Source organism: Acanthopagrus latus, chromosome 6 (genome assembly GCF_904848185.1).
Source record: "Acanthopagrus latus isolate v.2019 chromosome 6, fAcaLat1.1, whole genome shotgun sequence".
Lineage (NCBI taxonomy): Eukaryota > Metazoa > Chordata > Actinopteri > Spariformes > Sparidae > Acanthopagrus > Acanthopagrus latus.
The window spans coordinates 14,269,309-14,285,614 of record NC_051044.1 but is presented as its reverse complement, the minus strand read 5'-3'; the positions used below and the strand labels follow the sequence as shown (position 1 = coordinate 14,285,614).

The following is a 16,306-nucleotide window of genomic DNA, read 5'->3' as shown; positions in this document are numbered from 1 at the left end:
AAATGCATAATTTCCCTTTTTCCCCCTTATTTTGTATTCTTTAGTTAGCCAGATATTGTGATGTACTGTTGGATGATTGTCTTGCGATATACTAATGAATGCAGAATAGTGATACTATTGTTATTGTGGGCAGTGTATCATGAATCGAATCATATCTTGAGTCACTTGTTATTTGTTGGCAGCATATATGCCAGTACCGATGTGTCTGTGACAGGCCAGTATCTGCCAAAACAATATCGGTCAAGCTTTACTATTAATACATTTATCTGAGGTTTCTATAGTAATTATAAATGCTACGGGGACTTTGAGTGAATTGCTATACAAAATACAATTGAAGAGATCAGAAAAGTTGCAGCAGAATCAGCTCTAATCCTATATTTAGAGTAGGTAGGATATGATATAAATGAAGTTATTTAATGAACGAAGTTGTTGCCTTTTGCAATATCATGACAATATACCCGCTGAACACCAAACCTACTGAACACTGCACCCTCTGCCTCTAACCACACAGAGATGAACAGAAGAGGTGGCTCCATGTGTACGAGTCCTAGGCCACCATGACCCTCTGAGCAGCCCCCAGGGTAGCTTGGCCATCTGCTGTGGCTGGTCACAGGTCTCTATGGGCTCAGGGTCTGGGTTAAACACACATCTGATACAAACACCAAGCCAGCAATTACCCCACATTCGTCTCTCCACAGAGCCTTGAACACCCTGCTGGTGCACACACATATAGCATGCTCAAACACACTTATATACTGTATGTATGCAGTTGTTGATGTGCGCACAGAGGAGGTGCACGCACAAGGCCGAGCGTGCACACACAGAGAAACACACAAAGTCGGAGAAAGTCCCACTGACACAAAGTGCTATCAGTAAATTAAATCTATCATGCTGAGTGGACCAACAAATTCCAAACAGGAGACAAACACTGAGGTCAGGTGATGATCTCCTGCCCCTCCCTCACATCAATCTTCCTCTGCTCATCTCCGTACCCTCCTCCTCTCCCTCTCCTCACCCTTATCTCGATCTGCTTCCTCTCTCTCCTCCCTCTGCCTCCTCCTCCTCCACCCTGTCTTATCTTCATCTTTCCCAATCTCTCTATCCTCAATACCAGCCTCCTCTCGCCAATTTCAGATTTCAGCAAAAGCAGTGGCGCGTAGGTTAGATGCCTACTGTTGCTATAGAAACCGCCCCTCTGCTCTAGATTACAATGTGACTTTGTCTCCTTGCCAGGGCTACAACGTCTGCTCGTTTTTATGTCTGACCAGATACATGCCTGCCCGTCTTTTGTTTGTCTGAACGCCTGTCAGTCCATGCGCTGAGGAGGTTGTTCCTCTGCCAGCGTGTTTTCTTGTCATCCGTACCAGCTGCATGTTATTTTACCGTCACCCGTGGCTTGTAGTTACACATTTAAACTTCAAAATCTCCTTTCAAGTGAAGGTCGGAGCCTTTAAATTCACAGATTTCATAATATGTGAAGAGGACCTTGACAGGTGATTTATCCGGCGAAGCAAAGGACAACAATACGTGATTGAAAAATGGCTGGTACATAAAGGCTGTCATATGTGGGGGTACATGTAATGATGGAGTGTGGTAACTGGGACTAAATCTTTTGAATTTGGAATCTCAGGGCTCTCTCAATGGGCTGTCTCAGACAGGTTGACATTTGAGTGTGACACAAGCGCTCAATCATGGGTGGGGACAGATTACAGTCATATTCATATCTCCTCTGGACACCTGCTAATGATTTTATAATTACAGAACACACTCGGTGCCTCCGCCATGCCCTCGGGTGTGCACACAAGCATGCAGAAAACACGCGCACGCCAACACGCGCGCACACACTCTGCACCTCTCTCCTGGCCCCGATAGTCTAGCAATCATTCGTAGAACCAGTTTCCCTAATGGAAGCTGACATTATATCAAACACAATAAAGGATTTCATTTACTGCTCTTCATTAACCCACGAACATCAGCCCATAAGGTACACACAAACACACACACACGCACACACACGCACACAAAGCTTCATTTACTGTGAAAATGCAACCTGAATAAAGACGGAAAAGCTAAACAATTTGATTTGGCTGCAGAGAAAAACTGCTTACATAAAGTTTAAAAGCAAAAGCTGTTATGGAACTATACATTCTCACTCCTCTTATCTCCTCCACTCCAATCTCTCCACTTGTCTCTACCCATCTCTCCCTCTGTCCTTCCATTTCCACAGCATCCTTATATCCCATCTCTGCGTGTCAAACAGTATGAAACTCAAGACATTCTGGCGGGACCTCTCCAGTGAGAAGGGGGAATGCAATCCTCGGGGCTAAGAGCATACTCTGAGAACACTCCGACTCTGATGCACACATATACACGTGCGCACACAAACAAACACACACACACACACACACACACACACACAGACACACACACACACACACTCAGGTGCATTATAATTTACGTATGTTAAGTAAGATTTGACTGACATCCAATTTTATCTGGAGATTGAATCGTAAAGGAAATATATACACAAGGGCGTTCATGCTAAAAAGAGAGGTCAAACTGAAATCATACTATGCCTCAGAAACAAATGTGTTGAGCTCATTTCCTTTAGTTTATATGACCCACACGCTTGCACAGGTGTCAAAAGGTGAGTTCCTGAAATATACTTTTCAAAGAGAGGCAAATTAATCACAGAAATGTATAAATTTGTCAGAGATCTAAGAGCTCTTTAAAGGACTTTGATCTTGAATTGCTTGGGTTGAATAAAATATGACTTCTTGGTCTTTGGTGGATTTATCTTTGATTCAGGGAATGTTAAATCCTATCCTCTACTGGATCAGGCAATGTGCTTCTTCATGGATTTGTGCTGACCAAAATCCTTTTTACTTTTAAAATTTCTGAAAATGTGAGATCCAGAAGAAGACAGGTCCAAGTGGCAGAAACAAAGTTGAAATACAAGCTTTTATTGGTTGTTTACCTGGTAGTGGTCCAATAAACTAAACCTGATGCAGAAGAATACAACAGCCCTGCATACATGTTGCCTTCATGAGGGTTAGATGCTCAGCTTTTGTTGAACGTGCAGATTCATTCAACTTCATGGTCATCCTAAAGGGATTGTTTAAGGTGTTGTTGAGTTTGTGTTACACAGAGAGGTGAAAGTCTACCCTGATTAACATAAATGTTGAAGACAAATTATTCGACAAACCTCTCCATTTGATGTAATTCAACAATACCAAAAAAATTTAAGGCTTTAAAAAGGACCATACTGTTAATTAACAGAACTCAAACAGATTCAACAAACTGAAAAGTATAACCTTCATGAAGGCAGCTGTGTTTGTGTGTGTTACCTTACTAAAGACTGTAAAAAAATGTGTTTATTTGATTTAAAAAATGCTATTTTCATTCTTAGAATGAAGCGTAACTTTGGGCAAACTGTAAATTGTTGCATTGTGTGGGTTTGAAACCAACACCATTATCAGAAATGTCTATAATCCAGCATATAATTCTGTATCAGGGAATTGGTGAGTAGGGATGGGTACCAAAATATGTAATAGTATTATATGGTCAATGGGGCTCAATTATGAAATATCAAAGTGTTGATAGTTAGTGCTTCTTTTATCAGAACTTTTTAACGTTTGGTGTAATCCATTTATCACATGGTGCAGCCTCTCCTCTGCTGAACATCTCCACATACAGTAATGACACATGGATCGCAATCAGCAAGACATCCTCATTCTATTTAAACTAAACACTTTGATGTTAGGAATATTATTCATTTTATTCATGTATGACTTTTGTTTCCAGTGAGATATTACTGAGTTTCTATGGATATTACTGTTGCATTTGGTTCAGTTACTTTATCATTTATTCTTTAAAAGTTGAAAGTTTAACCTGATCCAAACCACACGACTATGACAGCAACCATATAACATTAATACAGGGTTAGAAGGACACAGCTATTAAAAATAAATATGAAAATTTATGTATATCTTTTGTCGCCCGTGAGCAAGTCCAAGCATTAGAATTGTTATTGAGAAGGAAAAACAAATGTGCTCTTGGCGCAGTCACTTCTTTTCCATTTATAGTGTTTGTTTCTATATTTAAAGGTTCATTTACCAAGCACCTCTATCCTGGAAGAAGCCATTCAGTGCCCTGTCTCATCACTTTACAAATAAATGCAGACAAGCTGTCTGAGGTGTCTGGTCTGAAAAATATGGCTGTTGTCTTAACCATTGAAGGTCACCAAAATGCCTCTTTATAATGTCAAGTCAATAAAGAGTCAACCAGCAAACTAGATATTAAACTGTTGGCCTGGAAGACAGACAGGGACAGGGAGAGAGAGCTATTGAGCTAGAGTGAAACTCAGATATAGAAGTGCATGACGGAGGCCTTGGGCGCGGCTGCCTCCCTCCCTCACTCTGTCTCTCTCTCTCCAGCTCTCTCATTGGCATGCTCTGCATCTCCAGGCTTTTAAGCGATTAGGGAGCTGCTGAGACCATCGCGTCCAAGCATAGCTCCATGCAGATGTTCATTTGTATGCCAATAAACAAATGTGCTCCCAGATTAAAGCTCCAATACACAGTGCAAATTCAGCAAAGTGAATGGCATTCTCCATGCATATCTCATCAACGTCTAGCTCCTCTTCTTCAGACGGAGCAGCACGCCTCCCCGAACTGCTTGCTCACTTCAAAGGGCTCTCGTAAAGATGGGCAGCAACCCAAGACATAGATGACAGAGTGAGGGAGGAGCAGAGGGACAATTGAGGAAGAGAGAAATCTTGATTATTGTGAAATTAAAAATAAGTAATTCAAAAATTATTAAGGTTACATATGCCAAGCAACATTTCATGCCCCCAATTCCCCCCATGAATCTGCAATTTCTGCTCTTTAAACGTCTCTTTGTAAACATCCTGCAGGTCACAGAATCCTATTTTCTCTTCTTTTTTCCTTCTTTCTCTTTCTCTCTCATCTCTGCTGTGCTGTCTCTTCCTTTCAGAGCCTGACACTTCCCCTTGGTAAAAGCAGTTAAATCAGTCTGTGAATATTCCAATCCTGCGATAAGGAAAGAGGGCTTTGTCCTGCTGCACTCTGGGTAATGCTGCTCTCCATTGTTGGCTGACAGGGCTCCATTGAGTAGCAGGTTTTAACACTGATAGCATCACCACACTGCATGGACACAGTGCCAGATAAAAAGCCTATCCAACATGACACACGCATGCCAACACCTCCCCAAACAAGCCCCCCAATCTGATCATCGGAGGAGAAGCAGGAGAGAGGTGCTGTAACACCAAATAACGACAAATAAGATAAACAGGCCATGGCAATATTAGGGCTATCATGGGATTCCAGAGGGATTTGATAAAGCAAATGCAATTATCCCCACACTAACATTTTTATGGTATCTCTAGCTGGGGTGACCAATCACAAACAATCTGGTAGTCAGTCTGGACGTCCTTGTCCAATCCCACTGCAGCTCGGTGCGACACCGGAGCTCCACTTATCGAAGCAAAATGTTTCCAGGTTCCATTTTTCCTGGAGGGTTGACAGCAGCTTTTCATTTTGCCCGTGTTTTTCAGCCATTTTACCACCGCTAGTCCACACGGAGTCCTGAAAAGTCGCCACCCCCTCTTTACAGGCTGACTGAGAGTGGCCAATCAACAATCAGCACCGGCCAAAGGAAACCTGTTATTTTCGACCCCGTAATCATTTCCATCAGATGCCTTGCTGTCCCTCACAATGATTCGAACATTCAAATGACAAAGGGAAAGCCTGCTTTAAGATATCTGCAGACAGGCACCACAGTCAGACGCTAAGGACAGCAGGGACAGAATACAGCGAGCACACCGTAAAACCCAAGCAGGCATCTCTTCTTCTGCTACAGCATAACCAGCCTGCAACACACAAAACGACATCCTGGCTGCTCAGACACATCACTTTTGTCGTAGACTAAGGATGTCTTGGACATAAAATATATAGTTTTGTTCCTGCAGACGTCCCTTTAGATTGGGAGTGGATAAGACAAAATAGGTTGTTAAGTCAGATATTCAGTTCTCTGTGATAGAAAGGCATCATGTGGTCAGAGATAGAAATTGCTTCTAATTATTGATTATGCTACAGACTATGTCCACAATTAAATGATTAATCATTTAGTCCATGAAATGTCAAGAATGTGTGAAAATTACTTGTCACAATTTCCCAAAATCTAAAGGGACGTCTTAAAATTGCTTCTTTTGCCCAACCAACAGTCCAAAAGCCAAAGGTTCTTCATTTACTAAAATAAATAACAAGGAAAAGAAGCAAATATTTATATTTAATGGTCCAATTTGTAAGACAATGTGCTTTTGGAGGCTCATTCCAAACTCAAATAATGACGCTTTGAGATTGTAGGTCTGGCTGGCTGCCATTACAGAGCTTCAGTGTTTAATGAGCTGGGAATTCTTACAAATCAGACCTTTAAGAAACTGGACCCAGAAAATGGTTGACATATTTTGACTTGTAAAATACTACAATAACAATTATAAAAAACAGCTGCTGATTAATCTTCTTTTGATCGACTAATTATTGCAGCTCTAAATTACTCGATTATCACAATTGTTGTCACCACGAACATCAACATTTCCATTCAAGCTCTGTTATTGTTGTTGTCGGGATTTCCATCTCTCTCACTCTCCTCTTTCCCTTCCATCTCTACTGTCAGTTCTAATAAAAGGCATGAAATAGCCCAAAAAACCCATTTTCTATCAAAAATGAATCAATTCATCACCCGATTTACGATGTAAGACACTATATGCCAATATCTAAACCAAAAAAAGAGAAAATACTGAAAAAGAGAGAGCTATGTCTTGGGTACATTTTAACTTCTCTTTTTTAATGATCCTGCTCTGACCAGAAGCGCTTTTAAAATAACATTTCATGGGTGTTGGCCATGGGAAAATCAAGGTCTGCAGCGTGGCTCGCTGGATTTCTCTGACTATTGATTCCCATCTCCTGTGAGGCAGGGGAATCGATCAGTGGGATTTAGACATGGGGGCGACTCTCTCAACCCTCCCTCCTGGCGAGCATGCAGCATCACAGTTGGGCAAACTCCTACTGACTGAGGGCTTACTGACACACCTGAACTTTTCTCTTTTTACCCAAGCATTTCTCATTACCTCTTCCCATACTCCAGTGTTTCTTTCATTCTGAGTCAACTCAGACTTGGCCAAATGTCCCTCCACTCGAGTGTAGAACGGCATGAGTTTTCAAGAGGTCTCTCTTGAAGCAGCAGAGAAACATTAAGGGGCGAGATGTGGAAAGAAAAAAGAAACAGGAGAGGTGATGGGGAGAAAAGAGTTGCAAGACAAAAAAGGAGAAAAGGACATTTCTACCTTGGAGAGCGCCACTTAAATAAATTATAGCGGTCTGCAATCAAGAAGCTGAAATCACCTAACTGTTGGGTCACCACAGCAACGAAAAGCCTGATCAAAGCTGTGAGTCGAGCAGCATGTGATGTGTAAGAAAAGAGAGCAGACAACAAAAGGATAGGAGAAGCCACCGTCGAAATGAGAGTTTAAGATGAAGCCTAGCTGATTGAATGTGGCTGAATCCACACAGACACAAACTCAAAGCGGTCTGTTTATGATGTCTGTGCGTGTTTGCATCCTTTTCAGAATATAAGTAAAACCTCGGCCCAGTTTCCACTGAGGCATCCACACCATCAGATACATTTGATAGGGAGGAGGCTCTGCTAAATTGTAACCTGTGTAGGAATTTCTCTCCACACTACCGCTCCTCATTTCTTTCCCTTCCAGTGGCGAGCAGATGGAAGTCCATTCCATGGCTCAGGATTCAGTGATAACACTGTTTATGAGTTCCATTACGTGCTCGGCAGGCTGCGAGCACTCTGTCTCAGTGCAGCCATAAGGAAGTAAAAAATAAATAAATAAATAAAAAGAAACCTGCTCACAATGAAAATAGATGCAGTTTATTTGTGATTACACAATGTGGCTATGCTTATCAGTGAGCATTTAAAAAGGGCTCACATAGCTAAATTCCCCACCCCCACTCTCGGCTATGGAGATCCTGTAGAGTTTTGGTGCTGTGGTGCAGTTGGCAAAATCATTTTTATTTCCAGTTTTGCTTTAGAAGGTCTGAATCAAACTGTAAAAAGGAAGGACAGATATGGGGAATACAGAGCACAACATGATGGCCAGTGTGTAAATACAATGCTTAAAATGTGATAGCACTTGCAGATAAAATGCCTGTCACTTACTAATGTTTGCTCTATTCATCTTCTCCTATAGGTTTAACTCAACTAAAGAAAAAATGTCACGACTATGCAGGAAAACCTTTTCTAATTAATACCTAAATGCATGTGTTTGGAGGAATGGTTAATTACTGCCTGTCTTGGTTAATGGGTTAGGGTTAGGGTTAGGGAAGTTTTAATGTTAATAATAATAATAATAATAATAATAACAATAATAATAATAATAATACATTTAATTTGTATAGCACCTTTCAAGGTATCCAAGGACACTTAACAATAACTAAGAGACTGAACAAAGAATAAATGGATAAACAAAAATACAATAGGAAAAAGTAAAAGTTGATTGAGGGGGCTGGACCTAGAGCTGAAAGGCCTTATTAAAAAGATGGGTGTTTAGGTCTCTTTTGAAAGTCTCCAGAGAAGTCTCTTTGCGGATTTCAGCTGGTAGAGTGTTCCAGAGAGTGGGGGCTGTCACACAGAAGACTCTGTCGCCGAGGGTTTGAAGTTTTGTGCGAGGGATGGAGAGCTGGTGTGTGCCTGAGGAGTGCAGCGTCCGTGACTGGGTATAGGGGATGAGGAGGTCAGACAGATATTTGGGGGTGAGGGAATGGAGAGATTTATAGGTCAGGAGGAGAATTTTGTAGGTGATGCGTGATTTGACTGGGAGCCAGTGAAGGCGGATGAGAGTGGGGGTGATGTGTTGCCAGGGCTTGGTGCGGGTGAGGACCCTGGCAGCAGAATTCTGCACATACTGGAGCCTGTCCAGGGTTTTAGAAGGGAGCCCGGACATGACTCCATTACAGTAGTCCAGGTGGGAGGTGATGACGGCATGGATGTGGGTCTCAGCCACCGGTTAGGATAGGCAGGGCTGGAGTCTGGAGATGTTTTTCAGATGCTAAAAAGCTGATTTTGTAATGGATTTTATTATAGCATGGAATCAAAGAGGACACCCAGATTGTGGACTTCTGAGGATGGGGAGACAGCGGCCATCCACATCCGGGAAAACCTTCTGAAGCAGCGCCTTGGCGGCTACAACCATGAGCTCTGTTTTAATAGTGTTAAGTTTGAGTATATTTGATGTCATCCAGAGTTTTATATCATATATCATGCAGGCAGTTGACGAGTGATTGTGGGGGTAGCTGGGTGGATGGTTTGGTGCAGAGATGTAATTGACCATTATCAGCTAAGGAGTGAAAGTTGAGACCATGTTTGCGAATGATCTGACCAAGTGGGAGAATGTAGATGGTGAAGAGGAGAGGTCCGAGTACAGAGCCTTGAGGTACGCCTTTGTTGACTGCAGCTGGGGTGGAACTGGAGTCTCAGGTGGTGGCAGATGCCAAGAGTTGCTGGAGAATGGTAGCCACCTTTTCCTGGAAGAAGTCCAGGAAATCAGTGAGGGTGGTGTAGTAGTTTGTTTTGGCCTTGGAGAGAGCTTCTTTATAAGACCTAACGTGGTCTTTGTAGGCTTCATGGTGGACGGTGAGGCCAGATATTTTATAGAGCCTCTCCAGGTGTCGACCAGTGGTCTTAAGGGTACAGAGTTGAATGGTGAACCAGGGGGCAGAATGGGTAAAGGAGGCAGTCCAGGTTTTAATAGGGGCAAGGGAGTCAAGACCTGGGGAGATAGCAGCATTATAGTGGACAACTTGAAAAACAAAGAAAACACAGTTTTGCTATGGATTGAGAAGCGGCGATATTCACGCCAGCGTCCTCTCGCATCTGGTTGCCATGGTGATTAAAGAAAATTGTACACAACCATATTCTTATTCATATATTTTAATTACTGCCTGTTTTGGTTAATCCAGCTGAAAGTGTGAAAACAGTGATCTGGCAACATTTCTAAAAGACAAAAAGAAAATTAACATGTTGAGAGTAGAGCGAGATGAAACAAAGCCTGAGTGAGGATTCTCTTCGTTTTCTGTCTATTTTTACCAGAATCTGAATTTGAATCTGTCAAAGGCAGCCCTCATAAGACTAATGTATTCTGTGGCTAATGGAGCTGGTAGCTTCGAGGGCTGGGCTGAGAGTCGCCACAATGATTCTCGCTCATTTCCTCTGAAGGGCCAATTATCTCAAATAGAGGCATTATGAAAGAAGCCGAACTTGGTCAAGTGAACAAACCCTCGCAACTCTACCTAGTGCCCCCAGCACTTAAGGTCATGTTACACCTCGGAGAGGACCTATTGTGACATAAGGACAGTGAATCTCGCTGAAATACTGGCTAAGTGTGGCTATGAAGAGAAGGAAGTATGAACAAAAAATTGCCAAGAGATAATTGAGAACAGTGCAGGCTATTAGCACTGGGGGGGGTGGCACATTGTAGGCGATGTCTGTATGAATAGTATTACAAAGTTACAGATGAACATACATGTGTGAAAAGCAAGAAAGAGGTCATACGAATACAACTGTGTTATGTATAAGAGTGGGTGGCTGAGTGGAGATGAAGAGAGAATAAGAGGCCGAGGGAGAATAAGAGATTGTGTTGTCCTATGATGAAAGGCCTGATTGATTAGAGAGTGATGATTGCAGTAAATGGCCTGGAAGATGGCTCCATCTCTGTTTCCCGTTTTCTCCGTCTCTTTTACCTTCTTCCCTCACTCGCTTGCTTTCTCACTTACACATCTCTCTCTCTGTCTCTCTCACTCTCTCTGTCTCTCTCTCCATGCTTCTCTTTGTCACCCCCTCCTTTCTCCCTGGTTTCATCATGGCAACCCATCAACAGAGTGCCTCTCTCTCCCCTAATGGCACAGCTATTAGCACTAATGCATTTCAAACGTACAGCAGCTGCCACATCACAATCTGATGGAAAGTACATGTCTTCCTCCGATCTCCACAATCTCTGTCCTTTCTTGCTACCAATCTTGTCCCTCTGTTCTAACATGTTGCACTTGATGTTAACCCTCCTTCAGTTACGTGACAGTGGTCATCATCTGTAGCCAGTATATGATGGGAGATGAGTGGTTAAACAACTGAGTGACGACAATGTCGCTGATAATATATCGCTGAACATATATCACTGAACATGACAGTGATGCTGACCAGAGAAAATTCTCCACTTTGCAAAATCTGAAGCACAGTTAATTTTAGGAAGCCATTTTTTTAGAGTTTTCAAATTGACTGAGACTCACAAAAACAACTTAATTCCATTTTTTGCCCTTTGGAGGCATTTTATAATGGAGAATAATGCTAACCAACCTTCACTAAGTCACTGAAAGTTTTTTGTCACATTAAGGCAGCTGAAGCAAGATGTGAAAACAACACAATAACTTATTTAAGTAAGTCTATGTGGCTAACATTAACAAACTGTTGCCTGTCATCACTACAAGCAGAGCAATACTAGCAATATTTTATGTTCCTGGGCACCAGATGAATATAAGACTGATACTAACTGTCCCTTTACCTCTCAACTCCTGTGAGAGATATATACTGTATATAAAAAATGTCTCTTTATCTGCTAAGTAGCAGCATAGACATAGAGTTTCAAGAGAGGTTTTGGATATAAAATCCAAGCAATAATCCAAAAGAAGCAATAGGAAATATAGATGTGATTGAGTGTCAAGATTCATAGTAGTCATGTCCATATTGATTTTTATTCAAACCAAACCAGACTCTGTGGACTCCCATATTGCTGAAACCACTTAATTAGCTAATCAGCGTACAGAGGGAGAAGTATTTCCGATGATTATGTAACGTTGGGATATTGTTTGTGTTGTCCTTGTGAAAAGATTTGTTATCTCTAGGCTAACCATTTTAAGGTATAAACCCACAGCATTAGTCATTGTCACTGGACCCACACATGACCTAAGTTAAACTGGGCCAAGCTCAGCATTTATCATATATTCAAACTGACACATGAGAGAAGCATTTGAGAGAGTTTCTTTCTAGTCTAAGAATGGAAATTGTAAAAGTCCATAACTGTCACGTTAAATGAAGGTCTTGACCATTCATGATAACCCACCTTCACATAGAGAATCCATAAGATATCTATGAATGTGTCTTGAATGGACTTCTCAAGATACTAGTCAGTATTCACTACTTGAAAATGATTACACATTTCTGGCACCTCTGTAATATCCACAAATGTTCTCTTTAATAAGCCCAACATTTTAAGTGATCATTCTGCAAGAGTGCGTTCAATCTTTAGAGGAACAATAACACGATCATTTAATTGATTTTTTCAGCTTCAGTCAACAAAGTCAAAAGAAATCCTATGAATATTAGTCAACAAAGAATTTCTTCAGCTGTGACTGTTTATTATATGTCTCATGGCTGACTTTGTTAATGCAATTTTATTATTGTGTTTCAAATGTCTACATGATGAACAGGTGCTTCTGTAACTTTTAGATCAAGCTGCCCAAAAGACCTTAAGTCTAAGTGTATGTTCCTTAGGAAGTCGGCAACATGAATATTGAGTGATGTTCAGACAGAAAAAAGCTAAAAAGCAGTGAACCATTTTGAAATTGAAAACTCCATGAAAAAATTATTACCCAGAGAAATGGGCTTTGGCTTTCTTTTCACAGTTAGGTAACATTTAATTATCTTCCTAAATATTGTTTAGACAGTACACACAATGATCTACTGGGTCAAAGCTGTAGGACACACAGAAACATTTGAAATGAGTGCTGCTATCCGGAAAAGTTTCATAGTGCGCTGCTCTCTGGTTGCCAATTTTCAGTATACAAAACAAAGCAGATTTTTTAAAAATCTGGCTCTGAAGTTGCTGGTTCTCCACGCATCCCTGAGAGAATTGCTAAGCAGCACTGAAACAACCATGTCGCTTTGGGATGACTCTGCTGCCAACACAATAGAGGAGTGTCACAAAAGGACGGGCACCTGACCTTGAGAAATCAGCGGCAATCCAACACTTTAATGTCTATTTCACACACCATTTCATTCCGATGGATTTAAAACCCTGAACGAGCAACATGACAGTTGTTATGATCAACATTTTGACATTCATAATGTCCAGCAGTCAGGATGGTCAGGAAAACCGGCGCTGCAGTTGGGCCAGGAAAAGGCTTGTGTGTGTGTGTGAGAGAGATAGAGAGAGAGCACGAGGAAGAGTGAGGTCCACTGCTACCGGAACAGCTGTTATGGCAGCCGCTATGAGGAACTGGCGTGTCATTGAGTTTCTATGATGTCACCGGTTTGGCGAGGCGAGCAGATGGGCTGGGCCAGGTACAGAACCTATCGTTAATAAACACATACAAATAAATACCCAATCGCCGTCAAACACAAACAACCACATTATGCTTTCCTAACCCTCACTGGAGCAGACGCACATGCACACACACTCACAAATTCTATCAAAACGCACCGTCTCTCATGCATAAACACCTTTTCTCTTCATTTGACAGACTGCTCCACCCGCTAGTTTAAGATGCGACGCAGTTCTCCTAATATGCCCAAAGAGCATGCAGCCCTAATCTAATTAGAGTGTCAGTCAGCGGAGTGTTCACCCAAAGAGAAATTAGGAAAGCGCAAAATCTACAAACAGGAAAAATCTTCTTGCGAGCATGTGGCATATCTACCTCTCCCACTCCTCCTTTCCTCCCCCCGCTCCACCTCCTTGCGAGATTCTTTTTTTTTTAATGGTTTCACAGTCGCCCCTGCTGAGATTCATTACCTGGCCTGATTATAAAGGCAAATGAAATCAGCTCCAATACATTATTAATAGAGGAGCGCCATTAGGATTCATTTGCAGTATTTGCAACAATATGATATATTCCAACTGTTTTCATGCCTGATTAAAGACACATACAGATAACAGAAATATATATGAATATGATGGCGGTGCGGAAGATAGGGCTGGGTATGAAGCTGTTGACTGGACAGAAAGAAGAAAAGAGAAAGAAGGAAAAGGACAAAGACAGAAAGAGGAGAAACAGGAGTTTTGGCAGGGGTGGGGCGGATTAAAGAGAGTGCTGGCTTTTCCACTTGAGGAGGTATTGATGCCATATTGGATGCAGCTACTTATGAACAGGTGTGCTGTGTGTGGTCACCGTGACCCAGGCTCCACTTCCTGCATGGTTACACATCCGATTGAGGTGCATCGGAGCCGGGCAGGGAGAGGCAGGCATCAACCTCCCTCAGGCCTAAGATGAAGGGACAGCCGCACTGCAGGTCCTTCCCTCGGACCAGCGGGATCAAGGGAGGGAGGGAGGGGGGGAAGAGAGGGGTGCAGCCCAGCCACCCCAACACTACATCTTCAGAGTGTAAGCAACCATGAATAAAAATGGACTTTGCGGGGAAGTAGGGCTCATAATTATTCGTTTTAAATCAGTTAAAGCCTTTTCTCAAATATCCCCCAGGAGGTGCTGGGTTAAAAATCCATTTGCGGGAAGTGTACCATGACAGCGAGCTCGTCTCCCTGGAGACAGAGGATATGACAGTAGGGAATGTGCAAGTGTATCTGTTGGGTGAGGCTATATATATATGCACGGGTGTGTGTCAGTGTGTGTGTATGTGTGTGTGCATCAGTATGCACGCATGTTTGTGGGACATTGAGTGCTTGCAAATTTGAGAGTCATTGGAGCACGGAGGCTCACAAACACATACAGACAAACACAAAAACCAGAGTTATTCCTTTTCTCCTTTCTTTTTTTTTTTCCTTTTTAAATTTCAAGAGCGGATCTGTGTGTTTTCAAAGGTCAGCTACAAAAGGATGCATTGTTCAACTTCCTTCAGCCTGTGAAACAAAATGAGAGATTACACCGAAGACCGTGAAAGTAAAAACCCCAAAAGTAAGCAATTATAGTGTGGGTGCATAACTGTGGGACTGTGTTTGTGTGTTTTTCCATCTGAATATAATTAGGTTTTTATTGCCACATTGTCTCTGTGATGCTGATCACATTGTCATTAAAGATATACAAGTAAAATAGCTAAACTGAGCGGGAAACGGGAAAACAGATGGGTGCGGGCAGACGACAAACGATAAACCAGTTTGCCTGGAAATAAGAAAGAAGACGTCTCGGAGAAGGAGGGAGAGGAGTGTGTGTCCTACTTTACCGTCACACCGTCTTGCCATTCATGTTCCTTCTGGAGCAGCTCTGCCTCCCTGGCCAGCTTCTGCAAAAGAGAAAAAAAAACATAAAAACAGCAGTGTGAGTGTCAGAAGTCAAGAGGACATTGATTTATGTATATGTGAGAGAGTCAGAGAGAAGCAGATGGGCAGATGACCTTGTTCCCTTAAAAGCAAGTACAGCTGAAAATGAACTTGATAATTTAGAGGATTCTCAAGCCCAAAACCCAAAAACACTGCTCTCCTTAAAGTATAGGCCCAAGTTAAAAACTCAGTAAACTGCCACTACTGTATTTGAAACAGCACATTTTAAATGTTTCTAGATGCTGCATCTCAAAATTGGCTTTGTTTAGAAATTCTGAATGAAATTTTGAATTAAATAAAGGGGGTGTGAAGACCTGGGACTGAAGTGTTGCTACATATTGCTGAGGTGATAATATGTGTATATTTGTCTGACAGATGAGCTGCCAGGACTAAGAGACACAATGTAAACAGACTTGTGCAAGTAACAAGGCACAGATTGTTAATATCAGTGGTGCTGAGCGACATCCATATCAGTCCAAATCCACACTGACTTATCTTGACATTTGCAGGTTAGTTTTCAGGCTTTAAGGGTACACTTCTCCCTGGTAGTGGTAGTTTGTGTCCTCACAGGTAAACAAGATATTTGCCCAAGCTTGCAGATAAGAGGTAGACATTAGCTACAAAGCTAATGTTTGCTGCCGTTCAGAATTCACGGCTTTAGCTGCTGTCAGGTTCAGAACACAGCTTAGAGTACGTGGCATGATTGACTATGTGTTTGCAGGTGAAACATCTGAACACCATGACATGTGTAGAATCTGATATGTTTTCAAATCAGATACATATGCTTACACTGTCTGCATCGCTTTCAACGCTGCTGCACCTGTTCACTACGCACTTCTTTTCAGTATAACGCAAGGCTGCACACATTTTCATTGTATGACTCAATGCACCAAAGCTCTCCATCTACAGAGACAGATAGTAAACACCAGACTTAATTGTGTACGCACAGAAAAGGGG

At 42.0% G+C, this 16,306-nt stretch overlaps 1 protein-coding gene across 5 annotated transcripts in view; it reads right to left on the bottom strand.

Moving 5' to 3' along the window:
• The window catches only part of cacna2d2a (calcium channel, voltage-dependent, alpha 2/delta subunit 2a), a 168,183-nt gene that overhangs the window by 64,148 nt on the left and 87,729 nt on the right, over positions 1-16,306 (bottom strand). For all 5 annotated transcript variants that reach the window (XM_037102137.1, XM_037102136.1, XM_037102133.1 and 2 more), the window contains one exon: positions 15,253-15,312. In XM_037102137.1, coding sequence (XP_036958032.1) covers positions 15,253-15,312 — 60 coding nt within the window. The remainder of the gene's footprint in view (positions 1-15,252; positions 15,313-16,306) is intronic.